The sequence below is a fragment of the Leguminivora glycinivorella genome, chromosome Z (assembly GCF_023078275.1).
Source record: "Leguminivora glycinivorella isolate SPB_JAAS2020 chromosome Z, LegGlyc_1.1, whole genome shotgun sequence".
NCBI lineage: Eukaryota > Metazoa > Arthropoda > Insecta > Lepidoptera > Tortricidae > Leguminivora > Leguminivora glycinivorella.
Window position 1 is genome coordinate 10,964,740 of NC_062998.1, and position 26,005 is coordinate 10,990,744.

General features: G+C 41.2%; 1 protein-coding gene across 1 annotated transcript; it reads right to left on the reverse strand.

Moving 5' to 3' along the window:
* Positions 1 to 266: 266 nt before the first annotated feature.
* On the reverse strand, positions 267 to 19,210 carry LOC125241296 (ATP-binding cassette sub-family F member 1). The gene is made up of 15 exons (XM_048149697.1): positions 19,172 to 19,210; positions 18,992 to 19,078; positions 18,465 to 18,568; positions 17,813 to 17,860; positions 11,332 to 11,506; positions 10,139 to 10,426; positions 9,075 to 9,151; positions 8,585 to 8,733; positions 8,261 to 8,344; positions 7,771 to 8,008; positions 4,298 to 4,457; positions 3,515 to 3,693; positions 2,847 to 3,080; positions 1,737 to 1,895; positions 267 to 1,490 (listed from the first exon to the last, which is right to left on the reverse strand). Exons 1-15 carry the CDS (start codon positions 19,173 to 19,175, stop codon positions 1,389 to 1,391), a joined length of 2,088 nt encoding a protein of 695 aa, XP_048005654.1. The 5' UTR covers positions 19,176 to 19,210; the 3' UTR covers positions 267 to 1,388.
* Between the last annotated feature and the right edge of the window lie 6,795 nt (positions 19,211 to 26,005).

The following is a 26,005-nucleotide window of genomic DNA, read 5'->3' on the forward strand; positions in this document are numbered from 1 at the left end:
TGAGCCAGCATGTAACGGATTTGGTGTTTAAGATCAAATCAGCAAAATTTTGACCATGCGCATGTAACAGTAATTGTTGAATTAAAGAGAAGTTTGATTTCAAATAACACTGTCAATTTAGCAAACTTATATGCTGTGAGGAGAGTTATGTGCAGATTGTTTTACCAGTTTGATACTCACAGCGCCATCTAGGCTGCGTGCTGAACACTATTAGCGTTTGGTTCGTGCAGTGATACTGATGTAAGGATTGGAAATAAACTGCAGGCACCCTTACTATGTCTTGTATTACCGGAATACTTATAATAAGTGCGTTTGTTTGTTAGAAAAGACGGAGGCGGCCGATTATCACTATATTTTGTCGTTATTGCTGACGTAAGTGCGACAATAATGCTGCTCCGCAGTCCCGGCCTTTATCACAATTCAAGATTTATCAAAGATACTTGAGGTTTTATGAAATTGTGCAAAGCGTATAATACACCTGGCAAGGTGATATACTTATAATGAACGGTTAAGAGGCACGAAAAAATTCCAGAGATAATCTTGAAAAATTACTTAGTAAAAAAGTACGTTGCACTATTCATTAAAATTGTGTAGCTTATTATACAAAAACAAAATCTGAGTGATGACCAACAAGCAGAATGGATTTACCCGAGTTTGAAGTTAAGCGACACAATTTAACTACAGCTATATTTACTTTCGGTTTCACCAATACTTAGGAAACCTGCTAAAATGTCTGTATACAATTATATAGCTAATAATAACCACTTTATACAATACTTCATATGCGGGTAAATAACTAGCATACATTTAAATTAAAACAAGCTTTAGTAGTACAAGGACAGAATCGTTTACTTACACAACATAGCACCTAGGTAAGAAATCGTAATACAAAAATACAAACAACGGCTCAATGAGAATAAATACAATCAAGAACTAAAACACAATATACGTAATTGATAATTTAAATGGATTTTTTTTACAAGTCTGCATGTCACACACAGAGTTATTCCTAATTTTCTGTCACAGGAATGCAAGATAATTCGCGGTACGAGAAAGCCGCCAAAGGAGCGATTTTTTTTCAACCGTAGGAAGAATTGGCCTGGGGCCAGACTGACCGAGGACTCGCGACTCTCTCGAGGCTGCTCGGTCGGCACTCAGTCAGCTGTTCAGAAGAATCAACCACCCTTAATCTTGATTATTTTCTTGTACACTAGAGTTGCTACTTCACTTCAAGCAAATCACATCATCAATTTTATAACCGTTCGATTTTACTCGAATGTCACATTCGAAACGTCAGGTCCAACTATAAACTATGTGTTCGCGATTGTCCCGATTCAGTATAATAATAAATGATGAGTAAAGTTGGTACAAAATACATTGTGTTAGGATTACTGTGCCACGGCGGCGTTGGCGGCGATGGAAGGCGAGTTGATGGTCTCGCCGAGACTCTCCAGGAGCTCCTTGCGGTAGTCGTCGAAATCGCCGTCCACCTGCAAAAATGTACAGTTAAAAAAGATTCTAAGACTTATGCCTCCTCATTGGTGACACAAATAATTAATCTCGGGAATAACACGTATGTATGATAATTGACATTATAGTTATAGCTACTAGGTTTTCTCGTCGTTGTTTCCTGAAAATGTACCCTAACAGAACAGTTACTTTCACCCGTAGTGTCAGATAACTTGCGACTGAATGCTGGAATAACATTCCTCCCTCTGATTGGATCTCATGTATACCTCATTAATGGTCTGATCCTCGATGACGTAAAGCGCACAGTCTGTCTCTCTGATGAGTCGCTCGTCGTGAGACACGATGACCACGCCGCCCTTGTAGTTGTTGATGGCCTCCGCCAGCGCGTCTATGCTCTCGATGTCTAAGTTGTTCGTCGGCTCGTCCTGTTTCAGATAACATAATGTAATCAATAATCATTGCATGCATATCAATATAACGTTCTCAGAGGAACCTAACCCGAAGAAAGAGGTGTGCCAAGATCGTCAAAAGCCGTGCTCCGGGAAATGAGAAGGACTACATGGTATTTACAACTGCATCAGCTGTCCCGAGACACAATTTTCAATCAAGGTAGCGTAGTCTAAACTATACGGCAAGAATATAATGATGAAACAGTAAAGCGCATAGTCGCAACTTGTCTAAAACGCAAAATGTCCAGGTATAAGTAGGTTATAGGTTCGTTAGGTATCTTTAAATGGCCGAAGGCCAAACTGTACAGAACAGGAGCGTCCGTCGATATCGCTTTAAAAAAGGAAAAAAAATACTGTGGATATTTTCCGTTTTAGTTCAGTTGCTACTAACCGCAGAAAAGGGGTTTTAATGTATTATGTTTTCTGGTCCAGTGATTTGTTTATACCATAGATTAAATATAAGAAGATAATACCATCCCGTACATTAAAATGCGTTCGCCTAAGAACACGCATACACTACACCACACATAGATGGCGCCACAAAAAATGTCTTGTAGCTTTCGATTATACTTGTAGATGGCGTTAAGTGTCACTTTTGACATAGATTTATGGCTCGAAAGTGACAATTAACGCCAATCTACGAATAATCGATGGCAACAAGGCATTTCTTGTGGCACCATCTATGTGTGGTGTAGTGTATGCGCGTTCTTAGGCGGTCGCATTTTAATGTATGGGATGGTATGATCTTCTCATATTTACTCTATGTTTATACTTAGGCCCAGTTGCATCAACCACATTTGACAGACACATCATCGTCACGCAGCAGACGTCTATGGACCTTCCAATACAAACAATAATAATTTAACGAACGCTTTAACGGTGACAGACGGTTTGATGCAACAAACCCTTAAACAATAAATAACTTACAAGAATGACAACATCGGGCGCCATATTGGTAAGCTCTGCCAACGCGACTCTAGCCTTCTGTCCACCGCTGAGGTCCTTCATCTTGATGGTGTGTGCATGGCTCTGCAGACCGAAGGTACCGAGGGCCTTGCGCGCTTTCTCGTATTGGAGGCCGAACAGCCGCTGTAAGTACTCCGCGGGAGTCTCTTCAGCCGTCAGGTGTTCGCCGGAGTGCTGGTCGAACCTGCCTATCCTCTGCAAATTGTATTACAAGTTAATTCACTGTGGAGATGAAAGTAATCTTTAACAATAAAAATGAATTTCATACAACAGGATCCCAACATTATGCACACTCATAAGGAGGTATACGGGAGTTTCGGGAGACTCGTGATATTTAATTTCTCCAAAATTCTAAGTTTATTAATTACCTGATTAAAATGAGATAAACTGGAATAATCTAACTTCCATAAACTAAGAATCGGATCAAGGTACCTGTTTTCAGAAATGAATTGGCAACCAATCATGTTCATTGGGAATTTCAGGCCCCTAAATTTTGATAAAAGTAAGGAAAGTAGGCGTATTACCCACTTCTTTCAGGCCTAGCCTACTATAGAAATGCACCAGTTCAAGTATATTGTCGACCTTAAGTTGCGGTTTGAAATGTGTATAGGATTATAGAGATATCTTACTAATCTGTGGTTCCTAATCAGCTCGCCGCGCACAGGACTCAGCTCGCCCACAAGCAGTTTGAGGAAGGTGGACTTGCCCACGCCGTTGGGCCCAACGATGGCCACACGCGAGTTCAAGTCTATGCCGAAATCGACTTGCTTGAACAGCGGCTTCTGACCGGGGAAGTTGAAGTCCACGTCTGGAAGTTAAAAAGAGTAATACAATTATAAGTCTGGGTGCCACGAAAGTTATATTGTCTTAAGAAAAGACCTAACACAAGCGTCATAATCTATTACTTTAGGAGTTTGATTTGAAGTACATATAACTAATATAAAAACGGCGGTATGGTAAGATATGGAAGACCTATAACCTCAACTTACAAATAGTGCGAAAGGGACGGCCTGATGTTATATCATTTATCGCGCGACCATGCTTGCCTACATGGACAACCATTCAACAATGAGATTATTTTGATACGTCATTTCATCGGCGTGTTATGAGTCCTCAAACAAATAATGCTCACTGTGTAGCCCCAGAAAAGGCGGCTGAAGCGGCGGCGGGTCCGGGAAGTAGAACTTGACCAGATACTCTTTAGGCCTCTGTAGTAAGGTCACAGGCAAATCTAACTGTTCGCTGTACTTGCTCTATGACAAGAGTACTCACTGTGTAGCCCCAGAATGGGTGGCTGCAGCGGCGGTGGATCCGGGAAGGAGAACTTGACCAGATACTCTTTAGGCTTCTGTAGTAAGGTCACAGGGAGATCTAACTGTTCGCTATACTTGCTCTATGACAAGAGTACTCACTGTGTAGCCCCAGAATGGGTGGCTGCAGCGGCGGTGGGTCCGGGAATGAGAACTTGACGAGATATTCCTTGGGCCTCTGCAGTAAGGTCACAGGCACCGCTGATTCTTCCTCTTCCCGTTGCGTCTTACTTCTGTTCTTTTCTTGCTTTTCTTTCTTTTCCTGTTTGGGCATAATATATTTCAGTTTTTCGATTTCATTCATTGATATGACTAAAAAAGTATTAGTAGATACACAAAAGCTCACACGAAGGGAACGAATGAGTGAGTGAAAATATCAGTGTCTAAAATAAAATGGTAGCTCTAACTTTATAGCAATGCAAGTTTCGTCGTCATCTTAGCTGATAGCCTTAACTCATTAAGTACATTGCTTTCGAATTAAGAAAATACTTTATAAACCCCAACAAACATTACTAGACGGAAATAAATCTAATGTGTTCTAAGGTCATTATTGTCATTAAATATGTGGAACAGCCATTTTGCATTAAATACATAGGTGAATTTAGTAAAATATAATTCTTATACGCTAACATTATGCATGTACATTCAAGAGCAATTCGCCAGCGCGTTTTAAATAGATCATAAGACTTTTTATATCAATGATTATGTGATCATTCTATCATAATATTACTAATTGATAAAACGACTTGAAATAAAATGATAAAATTGTTGTTATAAACGACTTCAAATAAAATGTTAAAACATGTTTTTTTTTTCACTTTCTGGCGATAAGCATCTCATTGCTATTATCTCATATTTTTTAAGATATACATATATGTCGCAGCATGACGGCTGCGGATGTTGGAATGTCAAGATATAGTCTATGGAAATAGTCTATGCTTGAGTGTGTTTGACTGCGATACTGTGTCTGTTATTTATATGACCCGAACAGCTGTTAAATGGATTAGTTCCTGGCTGGTTAAGATGACATTAATGACAGCCGTGGTGAGTTGGCATCCTGAGAGGAACGGTCAGTTAGATTTGAATTGGAAAGTATCGCAGTCAGCTGCACTGCATTCTTTAAAATATTTTGGTATATTTCTTTACTGAGGCTCTAATATGAGCCTCCAACATATTTATTTATTTATTTATTTATTTATTGGTAAACATGATTACATGACTTTACAGCTAACCATTGCGTCACGTATCTTAGGCTGACATAACAAGAAAAACAAAGTAGACATATACATTTACAATAATAGGCATACACTTAACAGACATTTTATATAGGAACAGTTGAACACCTCGCATCCATCGCCTCACACAATCTCAAGCATTCACTACATATTGCCGCCCATCGCCACGCAAACAAGTCGCACTCAGGTGTCGATGTCAGGAGCGCATTGAGCTGTGAGAGGGCGCGGGGCAGCGGTGAGTTCCTGTACGATACGGTACGCGTACGATACATATATATGCGTAGCACACAATCAGTAAATAATCCGCAATGCATTATTTTTTGCTAAAAAAATAGAGTATAATATACCAATCAATACGCAACTCAACAAAAATGCACTTTTGTACAACAAACTAAAACATTACATTGTATGTACAACCATATATTCTTATGAGGAGTTTTGTGACGAACCCATAATTAACTCAGTAGTTTTGACGCTGACCACACGAAATGATATTCGGATCTGCCATATTCGAGTACGGAACACCCCTTATCCATACTAATATTATAAATGGGAAAGTGTGTGTGTCGGTTTGTTTGTCCGTCTTTCACGGCAAAACGGAGCGACAAATTGACGGAAGGGAGGAAGGGATGGAGAGTGACATAGGCTACTTTTTGTCTCTTTCTAACCCCCACTTCCCTAAAATAGGAGAAGGAAGTTTGTATGGACATTCCTCACTTATCGAATTTAACGCGAGCGAAGCCGCGGGCAAATATATAATGCATTTTTCTTTATCTTTACATCGTCGTGATTGAAATTCAATTAATGAAAAGCAAATGCAAAAAATCAGTACAGGGGGAAATCGGACTGTCGGGTTTATTGGTTATATGACAGTTTAGCCAATAATTATTATTTAGATATTCTCATTCACTCATTCGTTACATTCGTGCCAGCTTTTGTGAATTGACCTGTACGACTCCAAAGAGACCCATCATATGCCGTAGGGATCAATTAATAATTTATACAATGCAGTACGCAGTGCACGCAGTGCATCAAAAGTACTACCCATGTTCGCTTTACGCACTAATTCCAAAAATTATTATAATACAAATGAGTAAAAAACATTACTAAATTAAAGCAGAAGCACAGAATCTTTTATAAATCGAAATAGAATCAAAGTACGCAAGGTTTGTAGAAAGTAGTAGACGGCGGCTATCCGCACACATCATTATTGGAAGGTATTAGCTATTATAACACTGGGGTAGCTTTCCAAATATAACAGTTATAAATAAATATATATAGTTGATTTTCAAAATGGTGTGTAGAAGTTTTAAATTACAAACATACATACTCGTACATACCCAAACTCGCATAGCAGATTAATTCAATATAAACATATATAAATTGAGAACGATTATGACGTACCACACAATTACGCTCTCTACTACTACCTACAGTACCTACATACCTCTACTGGCGTTATTCTCTAGTTACCTAATCTTAAAATAAGCAATCAAACAACTAGTCTATTATCTATGAGCGCTTTCGCAACAGCCAATAATTATCCTAATAAACACAATACAAAATTAACACAATCCTCTAGCAATTTGCTCAAATAATAAAGTACCTATAATTCGAGTGAATCAACTTTTTGATCGACAGTTTTATGTGTCTCTGGCTTTACTCAAAATGTCTCTGAAGTTACCAAGAAATCGAACTTCGAACGAAGTTTCAGTTTATTCGGTTTAACAATTAGGGCCTTGAATGATTTAACATACACCAATAAAGTGAAAAGTATAAAATGTAGAAGACACGTACAACGAAGTGGAAAGTCTGCGGTCTAGTTTAGTGAAACTAAAAACTAACGCATCAGCTAACTGAATCACGCAGAACTGTGCTGTGCAAGGGAAATAAATGTAAAAAAGCCTATCAATTAGTATAGTATTCTATGCAACAGGCGTTAAAAGGAGGTTAAAAAAGACGAGTGGCGTGGGTATTAAGACGCCACGAGTATTTTTTGACTCAGTTAAACACCGTTGCATACAACACTTTTTCTACGACCATGCACTTAGTTTTTAATAGTTTTCTTGAATAACTTTGGTGATATTCACACTGTTTCCTGTATTTTGACGCAAAGGTTTGCACTGTCAGCTCAGCTGCCCAAAGCCTTCCCGCGCACGCGCGCAGTATCGTTATAACAATGCATTGCCATGGTTACAGAGCCAAACAATGCGTTTTCAGTTTTTTCGATACTGCGCGCATGCGCGGAAAGCCGGTGGACGCTGGCTTTGGGGAATAGACTTTTATACAGGGTTTTAAAGATCTATGCAGTTCGGGAGTAGAAAAAGTAATAAAACATACGGCCTGTTTCTTGGACTGTCCATGCGCCTTCAGATCCTTGAGCCTCTTCTCCTGTTTCTCGTACTCCTTGATCTGCTCCTTCCTCTTCTGCGCGTACATCTTCTTGAACATGGAGTAGTTGCCCTTGTAGTAGAACAGTTTCTGTTGGTCCAGGTGGATGATCTCGTTGCACACGTTGTCGAGGAAGGACTGGTCGTGGGAGACTACTAGGAGGGTTTTCTTCCAGCCTTGGAGGTAGCTGTGGGTGTGGAATGCGTATTAAAAGTGGTTCAGCACAGTCTGTGGCATTCTAGAACGAACGGGATTACATTTTGTGTGGACAAAAGTAATCGTTTCAATGTACTTTTTGTTCAAATAAAAGTGCTCAATGGAAAGTATCTTAGTAAATAAGCGTTGTAGATTCGGATTGCAGCGTTCAATAAATAAATAAATATTGGGGACACAGATCAACTTAGCCCCAAACTAATGAATGAATATTGAGCGTACTTACTTGTCAAGCCAAATGACGGCGTTGAGATCCAAGTGGTTCGTAGGCTCGTCGAGCATTAGCAGCGTAGGTTCAATGTACAGGGCTCTGAAAAGAAGTTAGTAAACTAATTAATTATTAACGAAAATTTTATGATATCGAATGTAATAAATTAATAACTTGCCGGAAAAAAAGGATAGTAAAAAGAACATCGAGCGGGACATGAAATTGCTGTCATCACAGCAAAAAAACCCTTATTCATTAAAAGCTCTCATCAACCAAGATTGAAGATCCTAATACGCTGTCTGCAGTATATTACGGCGACATTTCTCGACAGAAATACATCACCTCGCCAGCGAAACCCTCATACGCCAGCCACCGGAGAAGTTCTTCGTAGCGCGGTCCTGCATCTCGCGGCTGAAGCCTAGACCAGCTAGGATACGCCTCGCACGGGGCTCTGCCGAGTCGGCACCAATCGCTTTCAGCTCTGCGTACACCTACACAGACCGGATTAAAATATTACTCACACGTGCAAAAAACTCTTCAAACAAGTGCCACACGCAATAAATTTTAAGGTCCTATACAGACGGACTGCGCTGAATTCCGGCGTGTATTTCCCCTCACTTGTTGCAGTCTTGCAGTCAGTTTTGTACCGGCCCTTACAGATTCTCACTTTGGTATCAAACATGGAAATCATTATATGAGTTTTTCCATGTTGTGAAAGGTTTTTAACAGAGGAGTAAATTAATGCTGTATGCTACAAATATAACAATATAGTATAAAAATAAAAATTCATTTGATGTTGTTAAGGAGCGGATGATAAACTGATTTTGCTCACCTCATTTAATCTCTCTTGCTTGCTGAGATTTCCTTTCTCAGTTTCTGCCTCCAACTCCTTACATTCCTTGAGCAGTTCTAAAATAGAAAATTATAATACTTTATTTAACGATGATAAATGAATACATAAAATTATACATATAAAAGGTAATAATCGCCAACATATTGCCTACATAAATGTCACGTGGACTAAGAAAAACAGTATCTTTGCTCAGGGGAAATTAAACTGTTTGAAGATTGCCTGCTAAATGTTATTTTTTTATCTTGTCCCAACCCAACATCTCTCCTACGTTAGGCCTTTTTCACATTATCCGATCCGATATCGGATGTCGGAAGGATTTCAATAGCAAAAATCCAAGATGGCGGCTGTAATGTATGGGATATCGGTCCGACATCCGATATCGGATCGGATAATGTGAAAACGCACTTAAGTATCTGGAGATATTTATTTACAAGTACAATTAAAAATTGCAGTTAGCAAGCTCTCTTTAATCTGTGATTGACCGATAAATACTGACCGTGACCCGTCCTCTTAAACATTGGCTTCCAATATAGTTTCAACAGCGCTCATATTGTTAGCAGTGACCTCCTGCTCACACAATAGTATATCTATATGGGGAGGGAGTAAGAAGGCACGATGGGTCAGATGCAGGAGCAGCGTGGTCTTACCCGTTCTACCCCACAAGACCGTATCATGTCATGTCCTTAGAAAAAATACTTACCAGTCCTCTTAACATCGGCTTCCAATATAGTTTCAACAGCGCTCATATCGTTAGCAGTGACCTCCTATGGGGAGGGAGTCAGATGCAGGAGCAGCGTGGTGTTACCCGTTCAACCCTGCGAGACCGAATCATGTACATAGAAAAATTACTCACCAGTCCTCCTAACATCGGCTTCCAAAATAGTTTCAACAGCGCTCATATCGTTAGCAGTGACCTCCTGCTCGCACAGTAGTATGTCTATATGGGGAGGGAGTGGGAAGGCGCACTGGGCCAGATGCCGCAGCAGCGTGGTCTTGCCGTGCCCGTCCGGTTCCCATATCGTGTCCTTAAAAAAGATACTCACCAGTCCTTTTAACATCGGCTTCCAAAATAGTTTCAACAGCGCTCATATCGTTAGCAGTGACCTCCTGCTCGCACAGCAGTATGTCTATATGAGGAGGGAGTGGGAAGGCGCGCTGAGCCAGATGCCGCAGCAGCGTGGTCTTGCCGTGCCCGTTCGGCCCCACGAGACCGTAGCGGCGCCCGTGAGCGATCAGCAGGTTGGCGTTCACGAACAGGTCCTTCCCTTTAGCGGCTATGGAGAAGTTTTCCACTTTGATGTCTACTGCGTTCTCTAGCGCTGCCATCTGACCTGAAAGAGGATATTTGCGTTTGTAAAAAGGCATTTTGAGATATTACATGGGATATCAAAAACGTAAGGAAAGATCGTGTTCGTGTAGGATAAGTATAAGCTCTTTCGTTGATTTTAACACTTGCGTTTGTATACACTCTACTTACAGAAAGTCGATAGAGCAGAAGTGACTCTCATTTCTTACTGTGCCTAATAAAAGGTAAATCGCCCGTGTAGCGACGGGTTAAGTTAAGAAAAAAGAAAAAGACGGCTTTCTTCCCGTGGGTGTCGTAAAAGTAGATTGCAAAATTTGGTTTCTTTCAACCAGTGAATTGCCATGTGTCGCAGAAACTTTAGCAGTCATGTGCTCTGCCTACAGGCATATCTCAGACACTGGCGGTCAAATATATGAAAGAGACGCTTTCCTAGCACACATTCTAAGCTCGTGTAGGTGAACGCGTACCATGCTTGTATTAGTGAGATATGACAGGTGACTGGTCGCGTTTTTGACAGGCGGTAACTGTGTGGTAACCGAGAGGGGTGGGCGGCACATTCAGCGGGGAGCGGGAGTGGCAATACTGTACGATAGTACTCTTTATTATACTGTGCTACAGGCGTGTATTTATAAATTAATGGATGATAAAGTTTTAATTTTAACATACCAGCAGATTTCCACTCTTGCCACTCTTGGCAAAGAGGGGTTGAATGAAGACGAAATTGTGACATTGCAGTGTGTATGTGTTTATATATATGGCATAGCTCTTACCTATTTATAAATACATTTATGAATTGATTTGATGCATGTGGTGTTTACCTTTAAGTAATTGTTACGCTTAGCGATCATAATCATAATGGTTGAATTTATGTCAATAATGGTGTAAACAATTGTTGGTAAACCAATAAATATAAAATAAAAATAAAAATACCAGCAGATTTCTGCGCCTGGCTGACAGTGAAGTTGGCGTCCAGCTCACTATGGCCTTGGCCGCCCTTCTTTGTCATCATCTCCATTTGCTTCTCGTATTCTTGCATCTTCTTAAGTTTCTTCTTCTCTTTGTGGCTTAGTTTCTTCTCTGCGGCTTCCGTTTTGCCTCCAGAACCCTTAAACGTTAACCCCCTTGTTCATAAACGTACTCTAAAGGTATCAAGCCGATAAAGTTCGTTTGTCCTTTTCTATCACACCAATACGTCGGAAAGGGACAAACGAACTTTATCAGCTTGATAACTTTTGAGCACGTTTATGAATAAGGGGGTAAGAGTTTATGACTAAGGGCCTACCTACTGCATAAAAAAATGTAAGCTAATAAAATAGGTAGTAAATATCAGTTACTTTGTCAATTACTTGTTGTTTTGGAGCGTATTTTATTATGCACTCCACTCCGGCACATTCTAAACAAAAAACCCTTTCCGTCGGAGCTATAGTACCTACAGTTAAGATATTAAATATAGTTGCGGACAAAGTCAAAAACGTATGTATCCACAACCTTAACGTTTATCTGAACATATAAAAGAAGAAACTAACTGACTGAATGACTGACTGACATATCAACGCACAGCCGAAACCGCTGATCCTAGAGATCACAAATCTAGCACCTACGTTCCTTATTAAGGTGTAGAGGAGCACTAAAAAAGGATTCAATGGGGGTCCAAAGTTTGTATAGGTTTAAAGTTTGCAAGATTAGATTAGTATAGTACACGGGCAAAGCCGCAGGAAAAAGCTAGTACTTACATATTTTTGTCACTTTGTCCGCATGTATATTTAATACCTAGAGTGTACACTGATCAGACTGTTACCGCACGTACAGTCGACTACAAAGAGATATGTATCCATTTTTTCACCTTTTTGCATTGTATAAGATAATCGATGGAATCAGGCGTTACTTTGCGGAAATCCATGTTAATCGTAAACTAGAACTTTCCTTTGCTAATCCGCGAATAGATAACGTGCAAGTCAATCAGTGCTAACCTGTTATAATTACTTGCGTATTTTTTACATGCAATTAATTTTCCCACCCTCCCACCGCAAAAATAAAAATAAATACGCAAATAAATATAACAACCCACCACCAAATATACAAAACTCGACACGTGTTTCGCCTCTCTACGAGGCATCCTCAGGAGCTGATGTTGACGGTCCGAAGTCCCGCAACTGACTGATCGTCCCCAGAATGGTCGGCCATATTTATACTTTGTCCACCCCCCCTACCAAGCAAGTTAGATGGAAAAATTCGTAATAACGGCGATGACGCAACATTCAACTGCTCATTAAGGATTAACCCCCTATTGTTGTACCTAATTATCTCTAACTGTTCTAGAACCCCCAAACGCAGCCCTTTCTCACATACATGTAAAACATCAAAAGAATGATTCTCTGATACAGTATGGTCACTCTCTATCAAATGCTTTGCAAAATTGGATCTCTCTGGATGGTTGTGCCTGTATGATGCCATATGCTCCTTATACCTAGTAGTGAAATTGCGGCCCGTTTGGCCCACGTACACTTTGTTACAAACATCACAGCTCAACTTATAAACCCCAGATTTTTTCCCTTTCTCGATCCTATCTTTTCCGTTACAAAGCTTGGAGTGCAAAGTGTTATTTGTCCTAAAGGCCACAGGAATGCCGTTTGACTTCAAAATCTTATAAATGTCCTCTGACACTTTGCCAACATAAGTAATGCTCGCTTGACACCTCTTAACCGGTTCAGAAGGACGTGCCGCATACAACATATTGTTAACCATAACCATCCGCTTCTTTCTGATGATGCCATCAACGATTGATTTATCATAACCGTTCGAAACTGCCAAGTGGTAAATATTGTCCAATTCGGCTCGATAGTGTTCTTCAGAAAGAGGCACAGACAACATCCTATGCACATAACAGTGAAAAGCGGCCAACCTATGCTGCCAAGGGTGTGTAGAAGAAGCTGGTATAACTGTATCAGTATGTGTAGGCTTGCGGTAAATTTGAAATTGATGGCTATTATTAACTCTAGTAATGGTCAAATCTAGAAAATTCAATGACTTTTCTTGCTCTAGTTCCTTCTTAAACTTGATCTTTGGATGTTTACTATTAAGCCCAGTAACAAATTCATCCAGCAGGTCCATACTCCCCGTCCAACAAATAATCAAATCATCTACGTATCTGAAGTAATACAATATATTATCATTCCCTGCAATATGCTGGTTCTCAAAGTGGTCCATAAAGATATCCGCCATTAAAGGACTCAGTGGAGAACCCATGGCTAAACCATCACTTTGCAAATAATACTGTCCCCCGAATCTAAAATAATTATGTTTCATACATATAGCAATTAGATCTATCAACTCATCTACCTCCCCTGGATGTAAACGTTGCTTTTCAAAAAGGTCCCTTAGAATATCCAAAGTCTCCCCATACGGCACATTCGTAAACAAACTATCTACATCCAACGAAAGCAAGACAGCATTATCTGGAATAATAATATCTTTGATCTTTTCTATTAACTGCAAACTATTCCTCAAACAAAACTTCGGCCGGAACTGAGACTTTTCTCTAATAATGTGATTCAACCTCTTAGCTAGATTATAAGTTGGTGCACCCAAATATGAGACCACTGGACGAACTGGAATGTTATCCTTATGAATCTTAGGTAGCCCATAAAGAATAGGAGCTCGTGGATTCATTGGCACAACCATGCTCTTCTGATGTTCAGTTTCAAAAACAAACATAGAGTTTTTAATTGCCTGTCTCAGATCTTTCTGGAATCCTGGAGTTGGGTCTCTCTGCAAACTCGAAAAGCCATCACCTTGAATCAGATCAAGAACTTTCTGATTAAAACCTACACATACTGATACAGTTATACCAGCTTCTTCTACACACCCTTGGCAGCATAGGTTGGCCGCTTTTCACTGTTATGTGCATAGGATGTTGTCTGTGCCTCTTTCTGAAGAACACTATCGAGCCGAATTGGACAATATTTACCACTTGGCAGTTTCGAACGGTTATGATAAATCAATCGTTGATGGCATCATCAGAAAGAAGCGGATGGTTATGGTTAACAATATGTTGTGCGAGCATTACTTATGTTGGCAAAGTGTCAGAGGACATTTATAAGATTTTGAAGTCAAACGGCATTCCTGTGGCCTTTAGGACAAATAACACTTTGCACTCCAAGCTTTGTAACGGAAAAGATAGGATCGAGAAAGGGAAAAAATCTGGGGTTTATAAGTTGAGCTGTGATGTTTGTAACAAAGTGTACGTGGGCCAAACGGGCCGCAATTTCACTACTAGGTATATAAGGAGCATATGGCATCATACAGGCACAACCATCCAGAGAGATCCAATTTTGCAAAGCATTTGATAGAGAGTGACCATACTGTATCAGAGAATCATTCTTTTGATGTTTTACATGTATGTGAGAAAGGGCTGCGTTTGGGGGTTCTAGAACAGTTAGAGATAATTAGGTACAACAATAGGGGGTTAATCCTTAATGAGCAGTTGAATGTTGCGTCATCGCCGTTATTACGAATTTTTCCATCTAACTTGCTTGGTAGGGGGGGTGGACAAAGTATAAATATGGCCGACCATTCTGGGGACGATCAGGATTCGGACAGCCACCGACACTCTTGTCGCTCGGACGCACCACTTCTCCTGCTCCTGACGATCCTGCGCGATTTTCTTTGAAAATCTTCGCCGGATTGACCCCGGCTCGCGCCGGAGGGGACAGCCTGCAGACAGCTGAAGCCGTCGCCGATCGCCCCGGCTCTGGACCTTAATCTGGGCAACCGGATAGAGGTCTAGATGCTAGGCGCTGAGAGGCGATGAAGCGTCGCGACTGTGTCACCGCCCACATCCGAAGCCCGACTGCGCTCAAATGACCCGACGCGCGCCGAGGTGCCCCCCCGCCCCCTCGGGCAGGGTGGGTACTTCGAAAAACGCGATGGGCCATCTACCCGCATCAAGTACGCCGACCGCGACGACCCCCCCCGACCCGCCGGTTAGGGTGGGTAGTCTGAAACGCGAGTTTCTCGGCGTACCCACAGAACCCACATCAAACCACGAACCCGCCGCCGGCCACCCAGCGCCGCGGCCCACCGTCACACCGACCCCGGACGTCTCTACGACCCCGCGGGAAGTCCCTTTCCGGTCGCCCCCGTGCAGTCACCAGGATCGTGATCGTATCCTGGCCGACGGCTCGGGTAAAGCCGGGTCCCCGCCCAGGTCGCCAGTGTCGACTCAGGCAAGGGATATGATGCTTAGGCTCAAGGGACACTTCCGCGGCGAGGACGTGGAGCTCCGGCCAGAAGACCACGCGGCCCTTCGCAGAGCGGAGGCCAATCCAGAGTCCAGCTTCGCCAAAGCGCTGGAACTGCTGGGTAAACCACCAGCCCCAGCCAAGCAGCCGCCGACGCTTGAGGAGATCCTCCGGAGCGTTGGCCCCCCCGCGCATCGCGCGCACACCCGCCCTAGCCAACCAGCCCACGTTTTTGGAGGTCCTCCAAAGCGTCGGCCCACCACCGCGCGCCGCACCCGTACGCTACCCCAGCCTACGGCCGCGACCGCCAGAAAACCCCACCCCGCAGCAGACCGCAGGCCCCTCCAAGGGCCCCGCCGACGCACCGGCCAGCCCCACGGCCCCCAACCCGGAGGCTGTGGCCACCACAGACCCCACAGAAGCCGACCGCGCGCCCGCCGTGCCCGCGACAGCGGAACCCGGACCCGCGGCCGCACCGACCACACGCCACGCCGCGCCGCAGCCGACCGAGGACCCTTCCAAGGGCCCCACCGCAGCTCCGGCCAGCCCCGTGGCCCCCAACCCGGGGGCCGCGCCCGCCGACCAGCACATCGTCGCGCCAATCACCAAGGCCCCAGCGCGGGCCCCGGACCAACGGCCGCGACCCCACGAACCCCGGATGCAAGGCTGCCGTACAAAAAATACAGCAGCACGCCAAAAGCGTACCAAAAAGAGCGGTGGTACACGGCAGCCTTGCAAAGACAAAGGGGAGGGTAGAAGAGAAACCTGCTTTCTCAACTACCCACCCCGAGTCGCCGCAACAAAAACGCCACCGCGCCTGACTTCCCGCCGGCAAAGCACCGCGCCGCTCCACGCACGCCCACCAGACAACACCAGTCGTCGACTGTCGGCCCGCGGAGCCGACAAACCGGGGCGACGAAGTTGGAGATTCGTCGCCTCAAAACAACGACCCACGCAGCAGCCCAAAGGACACCCGCACCCGCCCCCGCCGACTCCAAGGAGAAGACGGGCCTGGGCGCCGAGATTGGAGACTCGTCGCCCGCCAACGAACCACGCACGCCCACCGGACCCGGTAGCACGCCAGGGAGGACGCCGAGAAGGAGCACTCGCCGCCCCCCCGCAACACTGCTGACAGGCCACCGCCAGTCAGCCACAGATGGCCCGCCGGCTTCGCCGGCGGCCCATCGCTGAAGCCAAGCCTAGAAGGCAACTAGAGAAGCGCCCGCAGTAGCGGGCGGCAAAACAACGCCGCCAAGAATCTCAAAGTGAGATGGAAAGGCCAAGATCTTCCCCCCAGGAGGGGGTCGACCAGAAACACACGATGGGACGATCAGTCAGTTGCGGGACTTCGGACCGTCAACATCAGCTCCTGAGGATGCCTCGTAGAGAGGCGAAACACGTGTCGAGTTTTGTATATTTGGTGGTGGGTTGTTATATTTATTTGCGTATTTATTTTTATTTTTGCGGTGGGAGGGTGGGAAAATTAATTGCATGTAAAAAATACGCAAGTAATTATAACAGGTTAGCACTGATTGACTTGCACGTTATCTATTCGCGGATTAGCAAAGGAAAGTTCTAGTTTACGATTGTATAAGATGAAAAAGTCTCTTTGTAATCGACTGTACAAACGCAAGATATGGCTGAAAACAGACTAACGCTCGCCCCGTGACGTTGACAGCCGGCTTTAAGGGCGGGATGGGAACAGGCAGGTTAATGACGTCATTGTACGAAAATTATTGTGCAATGCGTATTTTCTTTAGAGGTTTAGGCCTCGTTCTAATGTCATGAATCATCATAACCCTTATAAAAGTATTATATTTATATTTTCTATTTGCTGCAAATCTTACGTCTATAGCGTTTTTCAATAGAATGACACGTCATAATTGTTTACCCTCCTCCTAATCCTAAAAACGAGGTTTTATAACGTAGTAATTTAGGCAATAAAAGACATGCTGTTAAAAGCAAACTATGTATATAGCAAACGCTTGATATCAGATAAAAACGGAGTTAGAAAGCGCAACGTTTTAGGTTCTAGATCAGACTTAATATAAGGTATATATTTCCATTGAGATTGAACTCTCAAGTGTCTTTTTAGTAATCTTAGCTATATATCACCATTACAAAAAGCATTTTAAATACAGGATTCTCATACCACATACTGGAATAGTTACCTTGCTATCTTCGTCTCCTGAAGCGTCACTGCCATCCTCTGTTTTGCCCTAAATAATTCAAACCAAAGAAAAGTATAGAAAATCATAAAGTTCATAAGAAAAATACAACCTATGACATAATCTATGACATTCATATATGTGACGTTATTTGGGTAAAGGGACCTTATTGTCGACGGCGCTTACGTTCCGCGGCGTCGTATTTGTACACGAACATCGCTCATAAGGCCGTAAGCGCCACCGACAATAAGGTCCCTTTACCCAGATAATGTGACATATATTAGAAATCGTGTCATTCACGATGACGCTGTGGATACAGTCAACACAGCTGTGAATACAAAGTGTCAAAAATATATACACAGAACTTTATGGGCTGTACATTTAAGGGGTGTATACATATTTTAGGCACTTTGTATTCACAGTTATGTTGTTGAATGTACGTATAGTTATGGTAGCTAGCTATATCTATCGCTCTCCCGTATTGGCGCGACAGAGCCAGACTTCATGTCGATCGGCTTCTAGCGTCAACGATTGTGATTTTGGCTAGGCCGGCACTGCCAGCAATTGTATAAAATCTAGCCTTTGATATCATGACAATATAAATCAAAGCACGCGTCTTCGTGCATGATACGATTCATAACTAAAAGTATTATACCTTGGACTTCTTAGGCTTCTCAAATTCTGGCAAAGACTCTTTCAGATTTAGTTTCTTAATTTCTTCCTCCACATCGTCTATAGGCGTTTTAGCTTTGTGTTTACCTGGAATATATTTTGTATTTTAACTTGATGGACGCCTAAGCTAAAATCTCTATGGCTAAAATCAATAAGGATGCCATTGCCATACCGCATTTTTATTTTTAATTGTGTCTCACATTTTGCTTAATGAGAGAGTAAAATTGGGACAGGTGGCCTGGTGGCATCCATAACCATATACTCACATGACTCAACTCACAAGTTAATATCCATCATTGTGGTAAAGTCAGCACCAACGGTACCATATGAAACAATGACCCAAAAATATCAGACAGACACCCTAAAATGCTTTCTAAAATAATATGGCATCTGAAGTCTGAACAGTTCTTATTAAATAATACTTAATACTAATTCTGCGAGTTCCTACTAACACACAATTTTCTATAATATTGGAACATACTTGTAATGTAATAAATTATCAAAACAAACCCTTTTTCTTAGCAGGCAATATGTCTTCTTCGGGAGAATCCTCCTGTTCCTCCTCACTTTCGTCGACTGGCAACTCTTCTTTCTTACCTGCAAATATTGTTATTGAGATGCTTGAAATTATTATCGCTGAATATCGATTATTGGAGGTCTTCTCAAAAATACTTGAGCCATCAAACTAACACATTCATTGCTGATGTCCAGATCCTCCTTACAATTAAATTAACATGTTTCTGAATGGGGTGACACTCGGTGGCTATAGAAATGTGACTATGAATCTTTTATTTGAATTATTTGAAAGTTGTTTCTATAAGTCAAACTAACATTACATCTGTGTAGTGTAGAGATCACGCCGACTATTGGAAAGGTTATAAATATAAAGGTTTGCTTTTCAAATTCTCTGTGTGTAGGTATAGTTCTTAAATTCCTAATCTTACCGTGCGACTCAGTCAATCTGTGTAAGAACATCTTTGAATATTGATTTATTTATTTATTTATTTATATTGTGTGTATGAATATGAATTGGTAAAGTTGAATAAATTTATACATATTTAAAAATATTTTAAGCGGGTTACTCACGTATTAAGTCGATATAGCGTTCGACATGTTTCGGCTCAATTTCGAGAGCCTTTCTCAAGAGTAGCGACACCCCGCCTTTACATGTCGAGAGCGCGACGCATATGTATGTAAACATAACTACTGTCCATATTTTTCTTCTAATTATGTGGTGCTTTATTTCGTGCACTGCATAATAGTACATTACGATACAAGTGCGTAAAAAAGGAAGTTCGAAAAGAGTGGCGATAAATTAAAACACGACCGAAGGGAGTGTTTTAAATCGATACGAGTTACGAATTTCCTTTTCGCACATGTATCGTACGACGTTTTTCAGTACAGATGGCCCTCCGAAGTTTCGACCTGCCATATAATGAAAACAGAAATAGTATTTTATGCAACTGGCGTTTAAGTGAGGTCAAAAAAGACGAGTGGCGTGAGTAACAATTTGAGGCGAAGCCGAAAATTGTTAATAAAGACGCCACGAGTATTTTTTGACTCAGTTAAACATCGTTGCATATAATATTTTTTCTACGACCATGCACTTACTTTTTCATAGTTTTCTAGAATAACTTTCGTGAAATTCACACTATTTCTCTCCTCTGTTCCTGCACTCACCCTGTCGCTCGCACTCCCCCGTGCCGCCGCCCGCCCCTGCCGGCGCCCCGCGGCCCGCTATATCCCTTAAAGGCTTCCTAACAATGCTTTAAGAGCTATATCGTATGCGTGGGTGCGCGGGGCGCCGGGCGGGGGCGGGCATCTTTTATGTAGGGTTTTAAAGATCTATGCACGACACTGTAAATGACGAATAACACTACGGGAGTAAAAAAAAATATATTTTTCAGTACAGATGGTGTTTTTTTTACGCATTAGTGCGAGAAGTGGTTCATTATATGGCAGGTCGAAACTTCGGAGGGCCATCTATCTGTACTGAAAAACGTCGTACGATACACGTGCGAAAAGGAAATTCGTAACTCGTGTCGATTCAAAACACACCCTTCGGTCGTGTTTTAATTTATCGCCACTCGTTTCGAATTTCCTTTTTTACGCACTGTATCGTAATGTACTATTATTTTAAGTATAGAAAACTAGCCTATTTATTTTAGTTTTATTGCCAAACAATATTAATACTTGATGGATGATGTGCATGTATGGGTATCATGGGTATGGTATGGTGATGATAGCAGTTATTGGTTTGGCTTTTTCTTTTTACTTTCTCATTAACTTAATAAAACCGGCTTGGTTCGAGTCAGACTCGCCCACCGAGGGTTCTGTGCAAACTTTCAATGGTTAAAATAATCTCATGTTACTCATATAAATAGGTACTCTCATCCTCCTTGCGTTATCTCGGCATTCGCCACGGCTCATGGGAGCCTGGGGTCCGCTTTGACAACGAATCCCAAGATTTGGCGTAGGCACTAGTTTTTACGAAAGCGACTGCCATCTGACCTTCCAACCCGAAGGGTAAACTAGACCTTATTGGAATTAGTCCAATTTCCTTACGATGTTTTCCTTCACCGAAAAGCGACTGGCAAATATCAAATGACATTTCGCACATAAATTCCGAAAAACTCATTGGTGCGAGCCGGGTTCGAACCCGCGACCTTCGGAACGAAAGTCGCAGGTACCTACCGCTAGGCTACCAGCGCTTCGTGATAAATAGGTACTCTAATGCACAATGTTAACCAAATTCAACATTTTTTATTATTTTATTTGAATGTAGGTGATTTATATAAAATCTCTTATAAATGTCAAGTATGGTACTCGTGGATGTTTACAAGGGTGGGTAAATTGAAAATTAAAATCTGAGGGGTTTTTAATGAATAAAAAAACAGTTTCCAAGATACAGATATGATTTTATTTTTACTGTAATAATTGTTATAAAACTAATGTCGTGTAAAAAAATCATAACTTTTCGTCGGGAAACTTCGGAGATAAAAGTGGGTCCGTATTTTTTTTAAACATTTTTCTTTAAAAATAGTTTATTTCCACAACAAAAAAATAATAATAATTAGGTTTGATATGTACAATTTGAGCTCTTTTTAACGATATTGTAACAGAACAAGCGTCTATGACGAGGAAATTGACTCGTTATTACATATAAAACTTACGGCGAATCAACTTTTCCTTGACCAACTTTTTGGTGCATATTTCCTTCGGGATTTCATTGAATATTTTAACAAATAATATCTTTGATGGTTTATCACATGTTTAGTCACGTCTTCACTCATAAAATTCACTATTATTTGGTGCAAAACAGGTTGGAAAAACATATTTATCAACAAACTACATTCACATGGACGGAATACTGACACTGACAGTTGTCAGCTGCGTAACGTTCCGATATTATGTCTGGATTTCATTTACAAGTCAAAGAAATAATAATGACTAATATTGGTTATTATGCTTCCTGAGTATATCATTCAATGTAACATTTAGTAACAGATAAAATATTTCATTGCGAAATTACTTACAAAATAAATAAGAATGTTCCACAAAATAATATTTACGTAAAAATATTTGCGAATCGCTCCACTATTGGACTACATAGGTATCAATATCAATAGCTCTGTCTCTCTCTAAAACACGTGTACTCGGCACGTGTTGATAAGCAAACATCCGTGTGTTAATCGTGAACTCTAATGCATAGGGCATAAGACTTAGTAAACAAAGCACACGATTGAGTAGCCATCTTGTCGGAAGTCCGATGTCAGAAGTCGGAAGTCGGATGTCAGAAGTCGGAAGTCGGATGTCAGAAGTCGGAAGTCGAATGTCAGAAGTCGGAAGTCGAATGTCAGAAGTCAGAAGTCAGAAGTCGGAAGTCGGAGATAGAATCTATAAAAGGGTCGGAGCGAGCCGACGCGTGTCATTCTTACAATATCCACAAGACTAACAGTGTTTCTGGCTTTCGTGTGTTATACTGGTGAGTGAAGTTGTTCTGCTATTATTTCTCTGTTTGTTTTTACTTGGAAATTATTCTAAGTGATTGTAAACTTTGAAATTGTGTCTTTGTTTGATTGTGCGGGGACAATATCGTCGTACAGTTGGACTTAGACCTATGGTGGAATTGCTTTACTGTCAGTTGTGGGGTTATTTTAGTGTTCTATTTTATAGTGTAGTGTTACATTTAAATTGATGTGTATAGTGAAGTTTTCTGTGCTTTGTTTCATGAGTGCCGTTAAGCAATACAAAGACTGGGTCGATGTATGGCTGGTGCTTGGAGATAAGTCTGTGTTTGGTTTTGTAGGGAGTAATTCTTGCAAAACTAAGCTTAGATTATAGCACGTAAAGGAAACTTCACTCGTTTGTTTAGTTGGTCAGTAAAATTGAATTTAGTAATTTTCTATGGGGTTATTTTGTGAAAGTTATAAGCCAGATCATTGTTTGTGACAGACTGTTGTCCGGCTAGGCGCTTCTTCCCTTACGGTGTCAAATAAGAGGCGTTTAGGGGTCTTTTTGTTCCAAGTGGAGGGCTTGGACGCTTTTCTATACTTACAAAAGCGTATTTTCTCACCGGTCTCAAAGAGTCCAACTGTTAGATGGAAGTGAGGACTTTCACGATTGACGAAAGACATTAGGAGTAATCCTTGCTCACTGAAGTCGGCAGTATTTGAGGCTGGGGTCCTATATATACATATATTTATTTACTCGGTGTTCTGGTCCATGCTGGCGTTGGTTGCTGGGGATTTCGGTTGTGATCGATCCACATCTAAGTAAAGTTGATCGCAGCTGGGTCTCTCATGTGGCTGGTACTGGTGTGTCCTAGAATACTGGATATATACACGGATAGGGCGATCTACTCTCTGCTACCCTAGCCCGCGGGCAAGAGCAGAGGGGGGGATCAGAACTCAAGCCTATAGGTTGCCTATCTCAGCTTCGCTGGCTGAACTGTACAGCTTATGGTAGGGATACACTTGTGCATATTCTGAACATTAGATCTATGGTAAGTGATGGTCTGTGTTTCAGATATGCTAGAGTAGGGAAAACGATAGGACTAGGGTAAAGTCACACACTATTTCTATGAAAGTAGAGTTCTTTTATGATTGGTCTTGGAATATAATTGGTCAACGTGTATTGTGGAGAAATAATTTAACTACTACTATTTATATGGGTTAAATGGACTTTAAATGTGGTGTTTACTATCTTAAAATATGTGGTAAAACTGGTAATTTATAAAATCTCTTATTACTTAATTTATTTGAGTGAAATTAATAATTGTGGTAGCAATTTCTGATCTTTCGGTGTGGCTGCGGGGCACTTAGTGTTGCTAACTAGTTTTTCAAGGTAAATTCTATCAAATTGGCTAGGGAAACAAACTGTCTTAGGAATAAAAGGATTTGTTTGTTATAGGGCCCAGTGGCATGCGAGCGCCGTCCACTGATGGAAAGTCAAAAGCTTAGAAAAGTTAGTAGACTTAGTTCTTATAAAAGTTAGCAACTGCTCGGTGTTTCGATAAAACATTAGAAAGATCGAGAAGTTATGGTCTATTAGCAGTATTGGGGAAAAGGGGGTTTAGCTAGGGGAAAAGAAACAAAATAAAAGGGGGGTTAGTTAGTAGATAGATAGCCCTTCTGGCTTGGCATAGGACTCTCAATAAAGCAGTTTGATTGAGATTAAGGATCCTATTCCGCAACGCAAGTTCGTACCCAAGCCAGGATCACTAATAGAGCGTAGCGGTTGTTTTCCAAAATATTTTTTAATATTTATTTCATGTATGTTTCACTCACTAACTTTTATTCTAAAATTTCTTCATCACGTCATTAATTTTCTCACATATAACTTTCTAGGCCTAAATCTGATAAAATACTCTTCTATAACACTACATTATTATGCTACAATAACCTTTATTCTTCTTTAAAATATAAATAAATAAAATTTTAAATATTAGTCAGAAATACAGCTGATACTCATTAAAGGATCTAGGTTATCGCGGTTCACATCGAAGGGTTCTACTTATTCACGCTAGACGATCACAAGGCCAAATTTAAGGGGTATATTTAAAGGGGGGTTAGCCATAATGTTGGTTAGTCAAGTAAGTAAGTAGATAAGTAAGGTGAGGGAGGTTTAGTTACATTTGGTTCCGTGCCCAAGGGATCTAAGATGTGCTCTGTAGAACACATCTTGGATACCAAGGTTTATAAATAAATAATAGGAATTAGCCTTACCAGGCTACATTTGTTGTTGTGAAAACGAGTGGGTGTGCTGTATTTCCTGACTTATTTCATCTCTAAATAAAACTCATATACCTAATATTTTTATTCAATCGCTATTTCATAAAAACAAAAATAACTTTATTGTTAATAAACAAGTCTGTAGTATTTTCTTCCATTGTTCATTCTTGCCGCGTTCCGAGCGAAGTCATGCATCAGTACAGAATCAATTATATTTTCGTCTTCCTCTGGTATCTGTAAAAATAAAATAATAAAATTAAAGTAGCGTAGTAAACTTAGACAAAATCTATTTCTAGGAAATTAGCTCATAATCGCAGTGGTTGAACTAAATATTGTCCCGATTAGGCAATTTTAGCACCATTCGGGTTGCATTGCTACGTAGCAATTGTTGGCATTGGCACATCTTGACGTTCCTTTGCGCCTATGCGCAGTACTATTATTTATTCTGTGCCTTAATGTATGTTTTTCTAGCTGTGGGATAGGCGGGGCTAGTACGTAAAATACTAGGTATTTATAGAAAAAATACTCATGTACCTAAAATAAAAGAAGGCGCGGAACTGTAGCACTTTAGAAGAGTTTGCCATCTAGTGACCGGAATTGGAAACATAAGTGTGTACACTATGTACAATAGCAATAGAATTTCATGTTAAAACAAATAGTTCTCTATATGTCTAGTACATTTTCATAGCAGGCTCTGCCATCTTCAGGGCTATTTTGAAATCTCACATCACGTTTGCACTTCACACCGGAGATCGGATAGCTTCGATGCTGTCTTATATAGTCTATGAACACTCTGATGATATACATATTCCTAGCAGGCTTGTTATACAGAATTTCATTCATAGGCAGGATAACTACAGTCTAGATGTAAGGTTATTTTCCTAAAATAATCTAGGATACCTAAGCCCTAGATTTAAGACCTAGTAATACAAGAAGATAGGCTCTAGTCTAATGGCTATGGGGGCGCGATTATTCATTGTCGCGCTGAAGTACAATATTATATGGGGCGTCCCGCCATTTTTCTATGAATGCTGAATAGCTACACGCATGTGGTATTATGACAAGTACATCCTTCGATGGATGGCTTGTTTGCATTTCAGTTGTAACTCTATAATCTACAAATTGGCTCACAGGATTTCATACATCATACAATAATTTGGCATATTGTTTGTACGGTTTGTACCAAATATTGTCACTGTAGTGCAGCCGTGAGAAGAATAGGTTTCTGTCTGTTAAGATATAGGTATAAATCATATTAGGACTAATTTTAGTTCATTAGCTTATAAGTCAT